This window comes from Nicotiana sylvestris, chromosome 8, assembly GCF_000393655.2.
Source record: "Nicotiana sylvestris chromosome 8, ASM39365v2, whole genome shotgun sequence".
In the NCBI taxonomy this organism is placed as follows: Eukaryota; Viridiplantae; Streptophyta; class Magnoliopsida; order Solanales; family Solanaceae; genus Nicotiana; species Nicotiana sylvestris.
Window position 1 is genome coordinate 188,313,411 of NC_091064.1, and position 22,274 is coordinate 188,335,684.

The window sequence follows — 22,274 nt, forward strand, 5'->3', positions numbered from 1 at the left end:
TAGCCCGTGCTATTTTACTGTAAGATCGGATCAACGCAAACAAAAGCTGAGCTAGAAAATCATCAAACTTTTCTTTGGATTTTCTTCTTTTCTCTATTATCTTGTCCAACAACCTCATAATTTTTTTTTATGGCATGCAATTAAATATTAAGGGCTTTAGTTGTTGAGTACGAACTTTAATAAAATAGTTCCCGCAAATAAGGAATCTTGAAAGAGAACCTCAAGTGGTGAAATAGAGATTCAAACTCCAAAAGAATATCCTTAGTTTTGTGTGGCAGTAATAATATTTGTGGGTATGGCATTTACAGAAGTCTCGGCAATTTACGTCTCTGGTCCCATGCTAATATCATCCTTTGAGAATCTTTCCATTATCCACCATTGTTGGGCTTGAAGCTCAATTTTATTTTTGAAGATTTCTTGTTTGATTCAAAGTGGGTGATGTTAAATATTGCTTATAGTACCTTCTAGAAGTTCATACTGAAATTTGATAGCATTTGGAGCTGATTTGAGGTGATTGAGATCGAAATTTTCAGTTGAAAATCGAAGAAGAACACAGCTACAGTATACCGCTACGGTATACAATATGCTGTAGGAGTATATAGCTATACTACAACAGTACACTATTATAGTTTACAAAACAGTATACCGCTACAGTATATTAATATACTATAGGAGTATATAGTTATACTGCAACAATATACCATTATAGTATACAATATATTATTATGGTATACTGTAATAATATACAAGATACTGTAACAATATGCTGTAATAGTATACAATATACTATAATAGTATACTTATTACTCGTAAATTCACTTGCCTTTTCCCTTTTAATTTATTTTAAGCTTTGACCCAGCGTGAGAGCAATTTGAAAATGCAAAAAAAAAAAAAAAATTATAGTATGCTATATAACATAACAATATACTCTTACAATTAGATCCTTTTAGAATTTTTTGAATTTTTTATTGACAACTGAAATTATTTTAGTTTAATAATTGAATTGAATTTTTTTTAACTCTTAGCGTACAATTGTATACCCTATTGGTATAGTTATATACTATACTTGTATCATATGTTAGTTAATATTTATTTGATTGTATTAGCTACATTTAATTGGTACACAATTTGATTTTTATTTAGTAATAATATATAAAAAAAAAAAGAATAACAAAAAATTATGAAAACAGTAAATGAAACTAGATTATGAAGAGAAAAAGAATATAAAAAAAGAAGTTAAATGAAATTAGAAAATGAAAAAAGAAAAAAATAAGAAGAAAATGAGAAAAAAGAAAAGGAGAAAAGAAAAAAAATAAAAAAGAAAAGAAAAGAAGCATAGAAATAAAAAAGAATTGGAGAATAAAGAAAAAAATTCCCTACAAGAACCTACTATGGGCAGGAAATGTAATTAGTTTATGGGTAGGAAAACAAATGAGTAGACAAGAGTAAATAGTTTTGTTTTTGTGGGTAACTTTGTCAAAACCCCAAAAAAAAATCAACAAACGTTTAGGGTCAGGAAGCTAAAAATGGAGTACCACATTTCAACCCAATTTCTTATATTTAAAAGTAGATCCAACAGACCAACACTAGTCAAGTATTTAACATGAACAAATTTATTGACTAAAAGAATAGAAATGTCTGTTTCAGAACGATTTTACAACTGGAGCTTTCAGTAAGCTCGAAAGTCATACTACAAGATAGCAAGTAGCTATCGGTTACTGTTAACTTCTTTTCTACTAATGTTCTGTTAAATTAACAGCTTTACTTCAACTAAGCCTTCACATTTCCACCTAATAATCTATTAGTACCTTGAACTCATTAGAATCTAGAATGATACAGCAGTTAAACCTTGGAAGAGGAATAAACAAAATGAGGGCTCTTTTGGCGATTGACACTATGGGATATTTCCATGCAAGTCTGACTTAATATGAGAGATTTAGGATGTATTCACAACATTTGAACTGGCCAAGCAGATGGAATACGAGCTCTTCTTAGAACAGTGATTGGACTGGTTTTGAAGCTGCTAAAGTAGCCACGGACTTGAACTGTCAACATGACAAGAAGTTTAGTTATATGCATAAAACATTGAACAGCTGATATTTGAGGTATAATCCGAAAGGTTGTGTTTGAAATGTATCCTCATAACTATCATGAGGTTTGTTTCTGAATTGGTGCAGACATTCCACTACAGATATCTTGTCCGTTAGGCAGTTTGAATTTCTTAGCATAAGCTGGTGATTAGCAAAATGTGACTTAGTAGTTGTTTACCTTTGGTTGTCTATATTTTTCACGTATGGCATTGAGGGTGCAGCCACTGGTGTTCATCTGTAACTCTTGCAGTGCAAAAACTGTAGTTCTAAGCTCTGATACCTTGTATCTGGTATAGTGTTCCAAAGTTGGATTCTGTGATACATCACCAGAGTCATTTCATGGTTGCATTCAAATGCAGAACGGAAGACGAATAGTATCAAGGAGATTAAAAGATGCATACCCATGGGTGGTTAGATTGATCAAGCGTCCATCTAGCTAGAAATACAGCTGATGCAGCAGTAAGAGATGGAAGAAACTTAAGAAACCCATAGTCAACAAGTGTTAACTCTGCTAAATAATTTGCCATGAATTCCAGTTCGACAGAGGGAACCTGCCGGTTGGAGCAATTATTTACATATAAGCATCCTTATCATGATGTCGGGCAAAATAGTGCTATCTCATACCTTGTAAGAAGCTTGAGCTGCTTGAATGAATCTCCTAAAAGCGAGGATGAACAATGCCAGAATGAAAAGCTTACTTTCAATGTACCATACTAAAGTAAAAATTACTAGCAGATGATACAAATTGTATTACCTCAGGAATTTCTTAGTGGTTGGAGAAGCAAGTTGAAAGCTCAAAAGGTTCAAGACTCTGCTTTCCATTTTTATTACCTGCAATACGATGTAATTATGGCCTTTACACATCCACATGACAAAGTTTATGTCAGTCGACTGAAGATGGACAGCGCAAATAAGCTGAAACCTAGGAAGTTTAAGTCCTTAGGAAGAAGTATATCCAAGTGGGAAAAATCAAGAAGGCAACTAGATAATTTTGCCTTGTGGAAGATCAGCTTAATATGGAAAAATTAAGCAATACAGACAAGTTTAATAGAAAAGAATGTTAGGTTGACTTTGCAAGTAACAACAAACATACTGACAAATGGTTACAATGTTGCATAAGGATCAGCTTTTACTAGGAAACTTGATCAGTACTCAGTAGGACTAACTCTGGAACACAATATCATTGGGTTGTATAAATGACCTGCGCAAATCACAGACCAAAGAGATGATGACGATAAAGTATATTAACATAAAAAATGGATACCTCTTCCTTCGAGTAAGTGTTATCTGTAATGAAGCAAAATTCTTCAACACGAGGTGCACAAATCTCTTCAAATTTGCTGCAACATTAAGTGCAATGACACAGAAAATCTTAGTACTACAGAAAAGAGCCACTGAATAAATGCAGATTCAGTTAGTTTCTCTTTTGCTGAAGGTAGGTACATTTATATGTTGGGACACTATTTATCTTCTTGAGAAAAATGAGAAAAAGAACTCAGTTTAACCACAATCCATGCTCAGAAGTTTGTGGCATGTTTATGAAATCAACTAAGCTCTTGAAAGTAAATCCTATACTTTCTACCCTATAATCTGACAATATTTCAATCATCTTCCACAAGCTAGATAACACAAAAGTGCAGCAAGAATTTACACAGGCAGGCAACCAGAAGATAGCCCATTCCAAGGGCCTACTCTTGATGCCCGGTCATCTTAAATATGAATGTCAGAAGCAAGTGGGGCCAGATGTTCAAATTGTCATAATGTCAGAAACAAGAACTTACGAAGCTATTAGCATGCAGGTAACTCCAAGTAGTTGCAGCTTTTGTTTTTCAATGTAATTTTCAGATAGGAACCGGTCAATAAGATTAACAGTTAGGTAAAGTGTGTCAGGAACCAGCCTATATTCTTCTGAAACCTGCAAATGATATTGATGATCAACATGTAATGATATTGTAAGATAGTGAAAATAAAGTAGAACTGATTTGGACTTGCAAAGGGCAGCCCGGTGCACTAAGCTCCCGCTATGCGCGGGGGGTCCGGTTGTTAATAATAAGATATTTGAATTTATTGTATTGAAGTTGGCAAAAAAGTGCTCAAGAAGTGAGATAGTTGATAAGATGTTATATCATGTCTTTAGACAAAATAAAATTAATACTAGTTATAATAGTTCGAATTGTTGAAGATAGAAAAACTTTGCAATAAAGAAAGAGATCAAGTTTTTTGGGTTGGACCAAATATGAAAGAAAATCAGGGAGGGAGAAACTGATAAAACTATCAAACTATGAATCCCATATGCCAGTCCTACTAAAAACATGCACAAATGATACTGCAGTCTAATTGCATGCTGTTTCTCAAATACTAGAATTTTGGTCAAGGAAAGCTTCTTCTGTAAATATCTCAAAATGGGAAAAAAAAGATGGGTAGTAAAAAGGAAATATTAAACAAAGATGATGAAACTTGGATATGAAGCAAACATTTCAGTTGATAATGCCTGTTCAGTAAAGACTGATCAATCTAAGGCTAGAGAACAAAAAGGTCCAAGAAAAAGTAGTAAACTATTAAAAAAGATAGTGCTTGGTAAGAGATGTGAGAAGAAAATTTTAAATCATTGGTAATACATCCAAAGTAAGTTAACTGACCTCCACAAGCCAATCAATCAGAATACCTCGCATACCCTTGTTAATGTCCAGCTGCAGCTTTTCCAGGTAATCAACAGAAGGCCTACGGTCAAACTGCAGGAAAGAAAAATCCATCAATGCTTTAAAGTGGAGAAGAGAGAATTTGGGCTCACTAGTAAAACGATATAGCTCTTCCTTTGTTTGGCAAAGAAAAGGACAGCTACATCTTTTAAAATTGTTCAAAGTGAAAAATTATTGTTTTTTTTATCCATGATGTGTACAGGGTATGTCATTTTAATCCCTTTAATTATCCATGATATCATTGCACTAGAACCAAGATAAGTTATAGTAACTGATTGTAGGTTACAGAACATTGATTTTATTTGTACCACCAGAGTGGCATGATGCTGTGTATGATCACATATCAGCAGGGACGTACGCAGGATTTTTCATAAGTGGTGTTGACATTTAAAGTAGATAAAGAAACAAATATAGTAACGACATCATATTTAAAAAATAATTACCTTACTACAACTCTCCTCGCCGAGTTTTCATATTTTGGAAGGTATTCATAATAACCGAATTAGCAATAAGACTAAATACATCCTTTTTTATATAAGGCACCAAACAACTACTCAAAAACTCATCATCCATTCGACTCCGCAAATCGGTCTTAATCAACTTCATTGTCGAAAAAGCTCTCTCAACTGTAGCAGTAGCAACGTCCAAAAAAGCTCTCATTGAGTAATTGTATCCTACAATGCATCTAACTCTAATTAATATAAAAAGTACGCTGCTTCTGGAAAAAGAGAAACTTGTTGCTCAAAAATTTAAAGCAAACGTGTTGCTCAAAAATTTAAAAGGAAAGGAACGAAGCTGCTGGGCTTCGTACTCCCGACCCCTGCCTCACATTTCAGGTAATTAACCAGTGAACCAATTAGCTTGCTTTGAGTAAGTGGTGTCATTTTATTTTACTTGTACATGTTTTTTCTTTAGCAAATTACTGCTATATATATATTTAATAAAAAAATTCGACGAAGCGCTTTAACCAGGGTAAATCCGCCCCTGCATATCAGCAGTATAACAGTCATTGAAGAAACATTCGTATGTACCTCAATGGCATGCAAGTTGTTATAAATATCAGGAGCATACAGACTACACATCAGTGGATCCTTGTGTCTTGAATCAATATCAGCAATTCCTAGATTAGCAAAGCCTTCTTGTTTCTGGCAAACTTTGCTTTCATCTGCATGATGCAACAGAAAGAAACTTAGCAGCTTCACAAAAGGATATGATAGAGTAAAGTTTCACCTGATGAACAGATGATTAGAGTTTTTTGGAGGTCATTGCAGAAGATAAGGCAGACTAACAAGTTTCTTTCCCTTTTTTACCAGCTATTCAATCTCTTATTCATCCAAGTGTCATTTTACCATACACTACAGAACAAGTGGGCATGAGAACAGGAAAGTTCAACGAATTAACATATTGAGACTTCAATTCAATGCAAAGGCTAAAAAGGAGCAAACTGGAGGGAAAGTTCTATCTATCTATTGCAAAAAACTCAGTAGCCCAAGGGGAAATATAAATAGCTTCCTACAGCTGGTACACAAAATTTTGGCTTATAATTAGAATCCATCAAATATGATAATGAGATGCCAGAACGAGACCAGGAAGCATAACCCGTTGGATTACTTTGTTACTGAACCTAGTTTTCGCAGGATATGCATGCTTTGTTCACTTTTGGAGAATAGAACCTGATCTAACAAGCTAGTAGGCTTCTCACGATAATAAAAGACTCTAATGCATCAAGGATCAAACATAAATATATTACATATAAACCTGTTGCAGCAGGACAGATAGTGGTAAATTTCCCTATTCAGAATGAGACAATTTCCAGCAAAAGTTGGCTGATTAAGTACTTAACTTCTGATCCATGTCACAGAACAGAGAGCAACTATAATAATTTGAAGACAGCCCAGCATTTGTTAAACTAAAAATAAGCTGGCATTTTAGCCCCACCATGGCTGTATCACATTAATCTATTTAAAAAGCTAAAAGGATAGACAATGTATTAAATTTTCAATGCTTTTATATCTTGCACGATGACAGACAACATCAAACCTTTTTTCATTACATTCTGAAGTGGGAAGGCCTTGCAGGAACTTCTGTTCACAGGCACTAGATGGACTAAACCACATTGTGCTGGAGTGACATATCTACTTAGCTGTGGTAACATATCCTCCTTGCAGTTTGCCCCCGAACTGATTTCTTGTGATCCCTCAACCTTCACTTTCTTTACTTTATCAGCTATATCCTCTTTTCCTTTCTCTTGGAGCTGTGACAATTTTAGAGAAACAGCAGGTTTCGCCTTATTGTTCCTTTTATCGGAGCCTTTCTTAACCTATCACCAATATGAACATATTTGACCACAAGCCGGTGGTAATTTTGAGACAGAGTAAGATTAAGCACAAGATCCAGTCTAAGACGCAGAAAACACCACTTAGATAAGCAATTCATATAACACAATTATTTTTATTTCCAAATGGGGAACATTGTGTGTCAACAAAAATGAAAACCTGAATTTTGCTTCCGTTGATGCAATTCATGTGAGAGTTCTCATGAAGTACATTCTTCATGTCTTTAAGAACAGCTCTTCTCTTAGGCTGAACACCAGTAGCAATACTAGAGGTACCAGGTCTGTTCTCATCTGAGGCAGATCTTTTCGATCTTTTGGACTCTGCTCCCAATGCCTGCTTCTTATCCTGTTTTGTGGATGGGTGTAGGGGTGGTAATCGTCCTGATGAACCCGACACTCTTGCTCGTGCTCGTGTGATTCGCATATTGTGCTCTTCAAGATGAAAAGATCCATGTTTTATATTTGCATGCCTCATCGAGCAGAAAGTGCGTTGAACTCGATGACACACCTAATATCAAAACTACAATTGCAGAATCAACATCCCGTTACCAAAAATACACATGAAATAAATATGGCACAATGAAAAAGAATTTAAGAAAAGAAGACCATCTAGAAGCAAATACAGATACCACGGACCGAAAACATCAAGACCATGGCCAGAAAAACTTGATTAATATAAACATGTACCAGAAAGATTTCCTTTTGGAATTAGCCCCAATAAAGGACCATAAAAGTATGATAGAGATAAGCATTATCTCCTAGCGAATTCAGATACACCAAAGTAAAGCTAAAAGAGTATCATTGACATATAAGAAGAGAACCAGGAATGCATGATCAGTTTAAAATGCTCGACTATTTAATATACCATGGCCACTGTCAACCACAAGCTGAATTTGGGAGCTCGTAATTGAGAAGATCAATCAATGGAAACATAATCGACTGCTTTGATAGATTCAAATAGGAGCTATCATAGTTAGCTAACTATATGCAGCCTATGCTAAATGGAGCAATTGGTATTGAAGCACCAAGTCTACCCTAAAATAGAAACCTGAAATAGAAACCACGATCAGTGCAATTTTTAGAAATTTTAAACCCCAAAATCAGTTCTAATTTAGGATCCATAATCTGATAAAAGGACAATGTTGAAGTTGAGCTAGAAAAGAAGTGAAGAACCAGTGAAATACTTAGAGAAGTTCATCATGAACGAGATTTGGATGCTAATATTCTCAAGAGCACATAATGAAATATGAACCACTTACCAAAAGGCAGTACTGGTAATTAGCTCTCGAACTTTACTCAACTTCTGCCATCATACCACATAGGATGCAATATTTGTTTTTCTTTTTGTAATAAAATGACTTGTTCCAACCGTCATCAAGCAGTCATATGCTGTTTCTTCATAATGATTATATTTTTCCAATATAATGATCAATCACACAATAACAAGGACCAACTAGCAATCTACTTAAGAAGACATTAAGAATACAAAGGTCCAAGCCTGTAACAGAGCTCAAATGGAAAAAAAATTTATATCTCTAGATAGTACCATGGGCTAAATTCACAATCGCATCTGCCAATTAGGCAAAAGAACCCTTTCTTTCTCTCTTTTGATCGACCAGGAGCCAACTAGGAAAGAAATATATTATTATATATCCATATTCAAAACGGAATGGAATTATCTGAAGAGAAGCAATAAAGGGAAAGCGTTACAAACACAACAACCGACATATCCTTTCATCAAAAATACCAACTATACAACAAACTGTCAAGTGAGGTGACGCTATTTCATATCTGCTTTTTCAGTTCTTTATGGCTCAAGATCATCAAAATAGTACGAATATCACAAAAAATGACAGCACATACACAGCATACGTATTCACTTTTGAAAGAGTGGAACTCACCTGTATTACATTCCGATGCAGTTCTAGAGGTATAAATAAATAAGCAGCAATCATGTTCTTCTCGCCAGAGAAAATCAAGCCTGCATTAAACTCTTCATTAAATTAAAATAGAACTCGGATCTTGAGCAGTAAAAGAGCTATGTTTCAAATATACAATGCAAATTATTTAATGATAATTATAGTAGCATATTTAGTTGTGCATAGAGATTTTCTTTTTCTTCACCAGTTGTCATAGAGTTCATTTCAAAAATTAGCATGTTTCCACATCAAGTTGAATGGATCACATATGACATATGGAGACAGACAGTAAGATACCATTATTATTATTTTTATTTTTATTTAAGAATTTTATTAGAATCAAAACAGCACAAAGATTGTGCTGTTGAAAGAGTTTTACAATTCGTGCATTGCACTAATCAAGATGATAATGTCCATCTATGCCTTGTACAAAGACTTGATAACACCAAAAATTCAGAAAGAGAAATGACATACATACTTAACATATTTCATTAATCGTTATCCATAAATCAAATATATTTTCAGATAACTGAATAAAACAAGAGATCTTATTCACCTAAGGTTCTAAGCTGTGTCACCGGGTACAATTTATTAACCTTTGGAACAAAGCTAAAATGATACTAGAAAAATCTTCAGTTAATGTAATATTTGGTGGATTATCTTATAAACCAAAAGTAATTTTTAAATTGGAAAATTTCCTATATTTTTTGACAGTAGCAGGATAAATCTCTCCGAACACAACCGGATAACTCCTCCATCAGAAATGACAATCTCAAAACTAAAACGGAAAATTATGTTTTTTTGGCCAGGATTAAAGAGAACACAAAATTTTCAAGAGAAAACTTGCCTACCTCAAGAAAATGAAAAAAAACAATAAAACTAAACCAAAAAAAATTGAAGTTGCTGAATCCAAAGACTGAAACTCCGAAAAACAAAAACATGAAGAAAAAAAAACTGAATTAAATTGCAAATAAGACAGATCGAAGCAATTCTCGAGGAATCCGCACCTGGAGCTCAAAATTTCAACAAAAAAGAGTACAATGCAAGTGGTACGTTGCACCTAGTCTGCTTGATTATATACATAACAGAATACATGTCCGTATATAAGCACAAGCACATAGGAACATGTAATGTATGTATGTGTTAAATTGCAAATAATGTATGCATGGGAGCTGAGCTTACTTTGCATTAACAAATAAATTATGAGCTCTGAGAGAGCGTTCTAATGGCTGTTCCTCGGTAACAGAGCTAGGGTTTCTCTCAACACCGATCGGCCATTAAAATGAAATTTGCAGCTGTGGTCCAGTGGAGGAGAGTGGAAGTGTGTAGAGTGAGTAATGTTTAGATATATAACACCACTAGGACTGTACACATGTAGGTGGTGTGGTGGGGTAGGGGGTGGGGTTTGGAGCGTGAGAGCGGGATAGAGCCAAGTTTAAACTTCTAAATATCTGCCAAATGACAAAAAATAAAAAAGAAGAAAAAGGCCTTCTTTTACTAATTCCACTCCTGATTAATTTATCCGACAATAGACTTCTTTTTTTTCTTTTTACTTTTTTACCTCTTCCTTTCTTCTTAGCTTTTAATTTTACAGCTCACTTTTTGGTGGGCATTTCGACAAACAAATTGTAAAATTCCGAAAAAAAGTAAAATAAATAAATAAAAAATAAGTGAAAATGGTATTTTAGAATTAGAGTTGTATTTGGACATGATATGAATATAATTTTGGGTTGTTTTTAAATTTTTGTGAGTGCTATGGATGAAAATTTAAAAAAAAAACAACTTTTTGGAGTTTTTCAAGTTTTCAAAAAATTACAAATTCATCTTCAAGTGAAAATTGAAAATTTTATGGCTAAACACTAATTTTCGAAAAAATGTGAAAAAATTTGCATGACCAAACGGGCTCTTAATTTCAAACTTTTTTGTGCTTAGACATTAAAAATTTTATTTTCAAATTTTATTATCATGCTTCGTTGAATTAATACTCTCCTTGAGATGAAATATATCCTAAGTGGCAATGGTTTATAGAAAACTTCACTTTCTAATTTTAATGTTTTTGCGCTTAGATATTAAAATGTTACTTTTAAATTTTATTTTCATGCTTTGTTATATTAACACTCTCTATTTGAGTTGAAACATTTATTTGATAAAATATATACTAGTAGTTTATTGATAATGTTTTTTTGAGATGGAGTAGTTTTTTTATAATCTCACTTTTTAATTTAAACTTTTTTTGTGTTAATGTTCTAATTTTATTTTCGCACGTTATTTAATTAATACTCTCTCTTTTGCGATGAAATGTGCCATAGGGTTGAAAAATGCAATGGTTTACTGATAAGTTCACTTTTGAATTGTAAATTTTTTTTGTGCTTCGAAATTAAATATTATCGTTCAATTTTTTTTATTTATTTTTGGAATTGAGTTATATAGGAGGCTGTGTTTGTTGGTATATACAAATTTAATTAAATAAAGGATCAAGTAGGGAAAAAAACATTTAAGGGATTATTAATGACAACTATAAGTGAAGAGAAAATTGTGTAAGGTCAATGAACCTGTCCAAGCCCCTAAATGGAAATAGGAATAATAATAATAGCAAAATAATAAAAGGAATGGATAGCAAAAAAACGATTGATGTTCCTAATTAAGATTTAAACCTACAAATTTATGACTAAGGTTTTATTACCGCTTTATAATGTTCTAAACTTTAATGTTTTTGCGCTTAGACATTGAAATATTACTTTTAAATTTTATTTTCATGCTTTGTTAAATTAAACACTCTCTCTATCACATGTAAACATGCATTCGATAAAATATAGAGTTATTGATAATCTCACTTTTAAATTTCAAACTTTTTTTTTTTTGCGTTAATGTTCTAATTTTATTTTCACGCTTTAATCAGAGGCGAATGCAGCATATTGTTGTCGGGTTCATCTGAACCCAGTACTTTCGAAAATACAATGAGTTTAATGCTAGTAACGTAAAAGTTGAACCCATAGAATTTAAATTTTGTATACGCCTCTCGTTTTAATGAATTAACACTCGCTCATTGAGATGAAATGTGCCATAGGGTTGAAAAAGGCAATGGTTTATTATAAGTTCACTTTCAATTTCATTTTTTTTTTTTTGGGCGATTGACATTAAATATTATTATTCAAATTTTATTTTTCTGTTATATTGAATTATCACTCGCCCTTTGAGATGAAATATACCCCGGGATTCAATGAAAGGCTGTGTTTATTGGTAAATATAAACTTAATTAAATAAATGATGAAATAGAAGAAAAAAAATGTTTAAGGGATTACTAATGACAAACAAGCGAAGAGGAAATTGTGTAAAGTCAATGAACCCATCCAAGCCCCTAAAACTTAAAAGGAAATAGGAGTACTAAAATAATAAAAGGAGTGGATAACAAGAAACGATTGTTGTTCTTAATTAAGAATTAAACCTACAAATTTATGACTCAGGTTCTATTACCAATTTATGAGACCTGCAATATGATCAAACCAACAAAAAAAAAAAAAAAAAAAAAAAAAGAGACCTGCAATATGCCTGGACGCAACGCAATTGAATATTTGAATGACGGCATTTATTTCAAAAACTGGAAAAAAAAATATTTCAGAAATATTTTAATAAATTTTTAGCCCTATAAATGAACATGCATTCTCAGTTTTTTCATAAATTTATTTCAATTTTCTTTTGGAGTTGGGGTGGAAACATTTGTTAGAATGAACGATGATTCCAAATTTCAAGGACATATTGGAAAATAATTGACAATCAATAGAGTAAATTCAACTTGTGCATGAACTGCATAAACAATTTGTGAGGTTTTTTAGGCAATTTTTTATGGAACAGCAAACACTTAGCCCTTACTAATAGGGATTAGTCTCTTTTGAAACTACTAATCACATTCATCTGGACATTCTAAATCACCATTTATGGTCTACTTTGATGGTAAATACCCTCTTGAGTTGTGGTTATCCCATTAATTAAACAAAGAAATCGACCCAAAAATTAGTCAAATATTTAAACAGTTTATGACTATTGCATTCATTCCTTTCTGGACCAATATCGAATGCACAACTTCAAGGTGTCCTTTTAGTTGATTTTAGGTTTGAATTAGCGGACTGTGAATAGTCGATAAGCTTGGAGTGTTGAAAAGTATTTTTAAGTACCGAAACTGATTTGTTAAATAAGTATTTACGTGTTTGAATAGAAGTGTTGAACTGATATTAAGCAATTTGTAGACAATAAATTTGCGTCAAGAAAATAAAATCAAGACCGAAAAATATCGCAACAATCGTAGTATTTTATTTCGAATATTTGAGTGTACAATCTCTACGATTCCTCTGATTCTACTTTTCTAGTATAAATTCAAGGGCCTTTGAGCTTGATCTTGAATTGTAATTTGATTTATCCGTCGCGAACACTTTGATTGTTGCCACGAATTTTATCACAAACAAGTAGCCTTGATCTTGAACGCCTTGTATTTGATTTGACTTCGTTCTTGATTCTTGAATACTTGAATTGTTCTTGGTTCTTGAGCTTGAACTTGATTGCTTGAACTTGAACTTGATTTCTTGAACTTGAACTTGGTTGCTTGAAGCCTGAAACTTGTAGAGAAATTTGCGGCGTTTGATCCACGAGCTCTCTCTTGCTTCTTGTTATAACTTCTGGTCCCTTTTCTGAGTTATGAAGACCCTTATTTATAGTTGTGGAAGGGAGGAGTTATGATAAGAACAAACTCTTTCCGACCAATCAAATTGCAGTGTGACATGGCCGCATTCGATTGGCCAGAACATGTCACTTGCACACGTGGCGTGATTTCATTGGCCTTTTAGTGTGACTTGGTATGCCTTGTCATTTTGACACGTGGCATGATCCTATTGGCTCTTCCATTTGACTTGGCGCGCCACGTCATTTGACATGTGGCACCAAACTGGGCCTCTAGGAAGATGTCATCTTGGGCTTAATGAAGTGGACTCATCACTTTAGCCCAATTAAATGGGCTAGTCCAATGGATTAAGACATATTTATTTAATCCATATATATTTGATTTATATAATTAATTCAATTATATTAGCCTATAATATTTATTTGGACCAATATTATCTTGAATTTAAAATATAATCCAAATTATTTTATGGAATTAATTTTAAGTAAAATTCATATGCCTACAAATGCCCCATACTTCAAGACTTGTCGGGCATAAATATGTCGAGTTTCGAAGACCAGACTTGAAGTATCACGAACTAATATATTATATATAATTTAAAGTTCACTGTAGATGTACTCATGCATTACTTCAAAAAATTGAGATAGTAGATTCTGCATGAATGAGCTTTCAATACATATGGCCAAATATCCAAACACTTGGTTCGTTTCTAGAAGGGTTCACGTGGACTTTGGCAGAATGTCAATAAAAGTCATGTTCTGACTTGTAGGCCAACGTAGAAATCGCAATCCATCTAGCCAAAGATATTGCATTCCTTATTTAAGGAAGTATATACTTATAAAGCTATATTCATGCACAGTGTCTCGTGCAAACATGGAAGACCGAATCGTTTGCTAGCAGCAACCAATTAAATTGGAGATAGAGAGCCAAATCCTATTCCAATTGAAATTATAACAAGAAAAGGATTCTACTCTGCCTAGGAAAAGGAGCGCCACCTCAATAGACTTCAAATTCGTTTCGGGGATGGATTACTAATATCCCACATCGAAACAAATCCTTGACTGCCGACCTCCGTCATCTATAAATACCATACACCTTTCATTCCATCAGTATCAATTTCAGCGTTTGCAAATTGGTTTGAGTCTACTTTTGATGATTTAGAGGCACTGACGCGAAGGTAATTTCTTCTTCCTTTTTTGTGCTTTTCTTCCTTTGTTATTCTTTTTTTTTTGTAGGTCAAGCGAGAAAGATATGCTCTTGTTCAACAAGATGATCTACGCATGAAGAAGACAATCTTGGGGTGTGAGGGGATGGGTACTCATCCTTGACCGATTCTTGGAGAGATTACTCTCAATGTGGCCTCAATTCTTGGAGAGATTACTCTCAAAATGGCCCGATTCTTGGAGAGATTACTCTCAATGTGGCCCAATTCTTGGAGAGATTACTCTCAAAATGGCCCGATTCTTGGAGAGATTACTCTCAATGTGGCCCAATTCTTGGCGAGATTACTCTCAAAATGGCCAGATTCTTGGAGAGATTACTCTCAACGTGGCCCAATTCTTGGAGAGATTACTCTCAAAATGGCCCGATTCTTGGAGAGATTACTCTCAAAATGACCCGATTCTTGGAGAGATTACTCTCAATGTGGCCCAATTTTTGGAGAGATTACTCTCAAAATGGACCGATTCTTGGAGAGATTACTCTCAATGCGACCCAATTCTTGGAGAGATTACTCTCAAAATGGCCTAACTACCGGAGAGATTACTCTCAAAATGGCCCCACTACCGGAGAGATTACTCTCAATGTGGCCCAAACTATCGGCGAGGCCAACTTAAGGTGCAAAGGGACTCATATGTCCACCTTAAGATTGGAATGTTATAGTCCCTTTTAAGGACAAACCCACGAAGAGACCAACTTAAGGTGCAAAGGGACTTATATGTCCACCTTAAGATTGGAAAGTTATAGTTCCTTTTAAGGACAAACCCACGAAGAGGACAACTTAAAGTGCAAAGGGACTTATATGTCCACCTTAAGATTGGAAAGTTATAAAGCTTCAACTTGAAGACGACATCGACTTGAACACTTGGAAAACTTTGAAGATTTGGCAGACTTCGACTCGAAGATTCAGAGGGCTTAAACAATTCAACCTTAAGATCGGCGAATTTGAAGACTGAAACTTGAAGACCGACGAACTTGAAGACTTCAACTTGGGGGTTAAATATTTTAACTTTAAGACCGACGAACTTGAAGACTTCAACTTGAAGACCGACGAACTTGAAGACTTCAACTTGGGGGGTTAAATATTTTAACTTTAAGACCGACGAATTTGAAGACTTCAACTTGAAGAGCAACGGACTTGAAGACTTCAACTTTGAGACTTGGAGGGCCTAAATATTTCAACTTGAAGATCAGCGAATTTGAAGACTTCAACTTGAAGATCAACGGAGTTGAAGATTTCAACTTGGGGACTTCAACTTGAGTACCGACGGACTTGAAGATATCAATTTACCATGGAGGGTTGCCCTTTTTAAATCAAATGAGATCAAAGTTCCACAAGAGGATGGCATTTCAGCTTGATTTTGCATTCCTCCATACTTCACTCGGACAACAATTGGGGTAATATGTATCTTTTGAACTTGTGCGACTGAACTTAGAATGAAACTCTAAGCTGCCTACGTACCTCGGTGAAGAGGATCAAGTCATTCCGTAGTTCAGACTGGGTGATTTTTTATGTCCTAACTTTTGCCTAGGCCACCTCTTTCGAAGTTTTCAACCTAGCGGACTCTTTTTTTTTACGTCCTAACTTTTGCCTAGGCCGACTCTTTCGAGATTTTCAACCTAGCGGACTTTTTTTTTTGGGTCGTACACAGTTTATACTCTTGCGGGCCAGGAGTGTAGCAACATACAGTTTAGGCTCGTGTGTCGAGGAGCATCATGACTTGCAGTTTAGGCTCGTACGTCGAGGAGCGTCATGACTTGCAGTTTAGGCTCATACGTCGAGGAGCATCATGACTTGCAGTTTAGGCTTGTACGTCGAGGAGAATCATGACTTGCAGTTTAGGCCCGTACATCAAGGAGCATCATGACTTGCAGTTTAGGCTCGTACGTCGAGGAGCGTCATGACTTGCAGTTTAGGCTCGTACGTCGAGAAATGTCATGACTTGCAGTTTAGGCTCATACATCGAGGAGCGTCATGACTTGCAGTTTACGTTCGTATGTCGAGGAGCGTCATGACTTTCAACTTCATGGATAATACTTCTTCAAAAACTTGCCGTTGATAGGGCCGATTCTCATACCATCTGCATCAACCAGCTTGTAAGCCCCACTTGAATAAGCTTCTTGTACGACATATAGCCCATCCCATTTTGAAGTGAACTTCCCTACAGGTGTATGAGAAGTAATTATGGGTCTTCATACGGCAAGGACTTGATCTCCCACTTGAAAGGATCTCGGACGAACTCTTTTATTGAAGGCGCGAGACAACCGAGCTTGATAACATTCAAGACTTTGTTGAGCTTCCAATCTCTTTTCATCAAGAGCTTCCAACTCTGCTATTCGAAGTCGAGCATTTTCTTCATCAGTGATCCCTTTTTGAATAGCCAGTCGTAATGAAGGTATTTGACGCTCAAGTGACAAGACGACTTTAACTCCATAAATAAGTGAATAAGGAGTTGTCTGTGTTGGCGTGCAGTGAGTCGTCCTATATGCCCATAAAGCTTCTTCCATACGTTCATTCCAATCTCGTTTGGATTTGGAGATGACTTTCTTTAACAAGTTGCATAGAGTCTTGTTGAATGCCTCAGCTAGACCATTGGCGGCAGCATTGTACATCGAAGAGTTACGTTGCTTGAAGCCAAAGAGCTCACAAATCTTATTCATTAGCCTGTTGTCGAACGACTTGTCATTATCCGTTATTATGTAACGGGGAATGCCAAAGCGATAGATGATGTTTACTCGGATGAAACTTGCAACATTTTCCTTCTTTACCTTTTTAAGAGCAACAGCTTCAGCCCATTTTGAGAAGTAATCAGTTGCAGCCAAGATGTATAGGTGGCCACCAGAGGACTTTGGCAGTGGTCCAACAACATTCAATCCCCAAGCGTCAAATGGCGAGGATGCAACAGTCGGGTGCAACACTTCAGGAGGTTGATGAATAAAATTCGCATGGAATTGACAAGCCTTGCATCTTCGGGCGTAGTCCAAGCAATCTTTTACCATCGTTGGCCAATAATATCCCATCCTTTTTATATGGAAGTGGAGCTTTGGTCCAGACTGGTGTGACCCACATACTCCAGAATGTGCCTCTTGCAAAGCTTGGAGTGCTTCTTCTTCTCCTAGGCATCGCAAGAGTACTCCCTCGAATGACCTTATGTATAGAGTATCCTTGTAGTGAAGGAAGCGAGGTGCGCGACGACGGATTTCAGTTCTTTTCCTCGAATTTTCTGGAAGTATCCCACAGCATAAGTAGTCGATAATGGGTTGTCGCCATTCTTCTTTCTCAACTTTAGAAATAGCAACAAGATGCTTGAGTTCGTTTTCTTCACCTTCAGCCTCATTTGGCGGCGGTACTACCCATTTTTGGCAGACGGTAACTTGCGCTTGGTCAGGCAGGGGTAATGATGAAGCTAGAGTAGCTAAAGCATCAGCCTTCTTATTTTCTTTCCTTGGCACATGCTGAATAGTCATATCACCGAGCCACTCCATCAACTTTTTAGCGTAATCATGATATGGGCGTAGTTCAGGCTTCTTGACCTCATAACTACCCAAAAGCTGATTGACCACTAACTGGGAGTCACCAAAGACTTGCAATTGCAATTGCTTCATATCAACAGCCATTTCAAGCCCAAGTATTAATGCTTGATATTCAGCAACATTGTTGGAACAGAGTTATGTCAAGGTGAAGGAGTAGGGCAAGACTTCACCTTGAGGAGTGACAAATACTACGCCAGCCCCGACTCCCCCACGATCCGCAGCACCATCAAAGTACATCTTCAATGGAGGTTGAACTTCAACGACCATTGTGTCCTCATCAGGTAGTTCATCAGTTAACTCCCAGTCATCAGGTATCGGATGATCTGCTAAGAAGTCCGCTAACGCTTGTCCTTTTATAGCCTTTTGAGGAATGTACACGATTTCAAATTGTTGAAACTGGAGGTACCACCTTGCTAGTCGATCACTAAGGACAGGTTTTAACATCACGAACTTGATGGGATTTGCTCTAGAAACCAAACGAACGACATGAGCTTGAAAGTAGTGCTTCAACTTTTTGAATTGAGAATACTAGCGCCAAACATAACTTTTCAATTGGCGAATAATTCAGCTCATTTGGTGTCATCATCCTGCTCAAGTAGTAAAGAGAGTTTTCTTTCCCCTCACTATTTTCTTGGGCCAATAGTGCTCCAACAGACCTTTCATGCGCCGCAATGTATAGTATCAACGACTTTCCAGGTATAGGAGCTGCTAAAATTGGAGGCTTCATCAAGTAGGTTTTGATACTTTCGAAGGCATTGCTACAAGCTTGGTCCCACTTGAAAGGAACGCCTTTCTTCATGAGGTGACTAAACGGTTGGCACCTCCCAGCTAGGTTTGATATGAATCTTCTAAGGTATGCTAGCTTTCCTTGCAGACTTTTCAATTCATGGATATCTCGAGGCTCAGGCATTTTCAAAATGGCATCCACTTTGGCTTGATCAACTTCGATCCCTCGATGTCGGACAATGAAACCAAGGAACTTTCAGAAGTAACTCCAAAGGCACATTTCAACGGATTCATCCTAAGTTGGTACCTCCGGAGCAATTCAAATATCATCCTCAAGTCTTTCATGTGGTAGCCCTTCTCTCTTGATTTCACCACCAAGTCGTCAACATAGCATTCGACATTCTTGTGGATAAGATCGTCGAAAATATTCTGCATAGCCTTTTGGTAAGTAGCACCAGCATGCTTCAAGCCAAAAGGCATTATCTTGTAGCAATAAATACCCTTGGGGGTGCGAAACGCAGTAAGCTCTTCATCTTTTGGTGCCATGCGAATTTGGTTATAGCCCGACGAACCGTCCATGAAAGACATTGCCTCGTAACCAGTAGTAGCATCGATCATTAGCTCTGGAATAGGAAGCGGGAATTCATCTTTGGGACATGCATTATTGAGGTCCCTGAAATTAACGCATACTCGAATCTGGCCATTCTTCTTCCTTACAGGGACAATACTTGAAACCCATGTCGGGTATTTAACTTCCCGAATAAATCTAGCTTCAATGAGCTTGTTAACTTCAGTTTCAATCAGGGGAACCAAGTCCGGCCTAAAATGCCTTTGAGCTTGTTTAACAGGGCAAGCACCATTTTTGACTGCGAGGTGATGGACTGCTACTTTCGGGTCCAAGCCAGGCATCTCTTTGTAACTCCAAGCAAAGACATCCCTGAATTCTTTGAGTAACTCAATATAAGTGCTCTCTTCATCCGCTTCTAGTAAAGCACTTAGGTAGGTGGGTCTTGGTTCCTCATCGGTGCCAAGGTTAACTTCTTTTAAGGCATCAACTGTCATCTTCACTCCTTCTTCAAGTTCAGGTGGAACATCTTTCGCATCTTCATCTTCTTGAGGGTCCCCATCATTGAAGGATATGTGATAACACGGCGAAACATCCTCCAATTCCGCATTATCTTCCATCAAAGACGAAACACCATTCTCGCCTTGTACAGTGACATGATACGAAGAACTTACACTTTCTTCATCTTCGTCACGTCCCTTAGTATAGACCACAGTATATGGCTTTACCTTCAGTACTTCTTCACATGAAACCACCAGTTTTGTTTATTGCCTCATTCTAGAAGGAACCAAACTTTGGAAATCCTTAGAGATCTCCTGGATTTTGGGTGAAGTGGGTGTTCTTATGCTTTGAAAGTTTCTCCGGAACTTGTTCCCTTTCTTTAGTGGACCCAATCTTTCAAACACAGAGGTCCTCACAGGTGATTTTCCAAGTCGATCAAAGACAGAAGGCTTGTTAGAAGTGGCTGATTCATCTTCTACAGTGATATAATTGTTGCTCGCCCTTCTTATTGAGATGCGCACTGGTGACGGTTGCTTGTATCCCAAACCTTCACGTGGTTACCTCGTTGCAGCTTCTGATGGGAGCTTCCCTAACTTTAATGGCTCATTGGGATTGTATCCAGATTTTGCAAATAGCTTGTAAGCGTTATGGTCAAAACCTTCATCTGTTCGCTTTGTAGGGAGTGCCACATTCTGCAAACGATTTTGGGCTACAAACCCTGAAAGCGGCATTGAGGACGACTTTACTGCCTCAATTCGTTTGACCGGAAGCGTTAACTCCTTTAGCATGTTGGATTGGCGATTAGATGATACTTTCATCTTTCTTCCTTTTAGGGATATATTGGAGTGCCGGACTCACTTTCTTGCTATAAGACGTAACATTCCCTCTATAAGACTTATTCACGTTGGGTTGTACCTCCTTACTAGCAGCTTTGGCTTCACCAGTAGTCACCTCTTCTATTTTAGTTGAGGGCTCTTTATTCTTGCTTTTCATGCCATCATCAGCTTTCAGCTCCTTCACAATACAGTTCTTCAAGTAGAACTTTGCATCGGCGAAGTGTGACTCAGCCTCGGTGAATGGCTCATCATCAGCAACTACCGTCTTCTCGACTTTACCCTCGTAGTATTTTAAACATTGATGGTAGGTAGATGGAACTACTTTATTCTCATGTATACAAGGCCTCCCAAGCAAAACATTGTATGAAGTCTTCGTGTCGATCACATGCAGCCATGCACTTGATTGCATATCTTCAATAGTGATTCCCAGCCTGATCGCACCTATGGCTCTTTGCCCCCCTTGGTTGAATCCTTGGATCATCACACGACTTTCTGAGAGTTCGTTCATGGGAATACCAAGTTCTTTCACAGTGTGGATTGACAAAAATGTTCACTGAGGATCCTCCATCAACCAAAATCTGATTTACCCTTTCATCGCACATATAGCCAACCAGGTACAATGGGCGGTTATGAGGAGTGTCACCTAGCAAAAGATCGTCATTTGTGAACGTGAACTTTTCCTCACAAGCATTAACTTCTTGAGGAGTGGACTCGATGGGCTTTTCCGAAGATGGTGCCAACGGTAGGTCATCACTCTTTTCTTCCCTTTTGTCAGCATGGCAACAAGAGGCATCAATGCCCTCATGGGAAATCTTCGTGCGGAACCAACTTGGTAAAAACTCCTCCAAGGTCACTGGATTTCGTGGCTTTTAAGAATGGTGCATCTCCACTTTTGCTTTCTTCAAATGCCTAACTGGATTTTTTTTCGTTGGTCTTTTTACCATTATCTTCCTTGTCGGTTGTTCTATTGATTCTTTTCATGGGCTCCTTTTGTGGTGCCTACGACGAGTCACCAGTGTCAAACCTTTATCATCATCAGGTTGATTGACTTCAGCTTTGTCGCTCTCCAGTAATTCTTCATCTTTACTTTCTTTAAAACCATATAAGTCATCCTGACTGAATGAGCCAAAGGTGATAGAGACTTGGTTTGTGCTTGCTTTCTCATCTTCAAGCACGATC

The 22,274-nt window shown here is 36.6% G+C and overlaps 1 protein-coding gene across 2 annotated transcripts; it reads right to left on the reverse strand.

Annotated features, from left to right (window-relative positions):
• Positions 1 to 1,532: 1,532 nt before the first annotated feature.
• Positions 1,533 to 10,373, reverse strand: LOC104211274 (cyclin-A2-2-like). Of its 2 annotated transcripts, XM_009760307.2 has the most exons (13): positions 10,226 to 10,373; positions 9,026 to 9,105; positions 7,285 to 7,632; positions 6,830 to 7,109; positions 5,821 to 5,954; positions 4,730 to 4,822; positions 3,872 to 4,005; positions 3,355 to 3,430; positions 2,845 to 2,921; positions 2,715 to 2,748; positions 2,492 to 2,641; positions 2,269 to 2,403; positions 1,533 to 2,045 (listed from the first exon to the last, which is right to left on the reverse strand). In XM_009760307.2, exons 1-13 carry the CDS (start codon positions 10,230 to 10,232, stop codon positions 1,992 to 1,994), a joined length of 1,602 nt encoding a protein of 533 aa, XP_009758609.1. In that variant the 5' UTR covers positions 10,233 to 10,373; the 3' UTR covers positions 1,533 to 1,991. The 2 variants fall into 2 exon arrangements, with proteins under 2 accessions (XP_009758609.1, XP_009758618.1); XM_009760316.2 differs by lacking the exon at positions 10,226 to 10,373 and having other exon boundaries at positions 7,285 to 7,644.
• Positions 10,374 to 22,274: the final 11,901 nt, after the last annotated feature.

What these genes read in the sequence shown, in the direction of transcription:
- LOC104211274 (XM_009760307.2), bottom strand. An exon ending in ACCACTAAGAAATTCCTGAG is followed by an intron (nt 2,749 to 2,844) that starts GTAATACAATTT and finishes CCTCGCTTTTAG; the next exon opens with GAGATTCATTCAAGCAGCTC. An exon ending in CAGCTCAAGCTTCTTACAAG is followed by an intron (nt 2,642 to 2,714) that starts GTATGAGATAGC and finishes TCCAACCGGCAG; the next exon opens with GTTCCCTCTGTCGAACTGGA.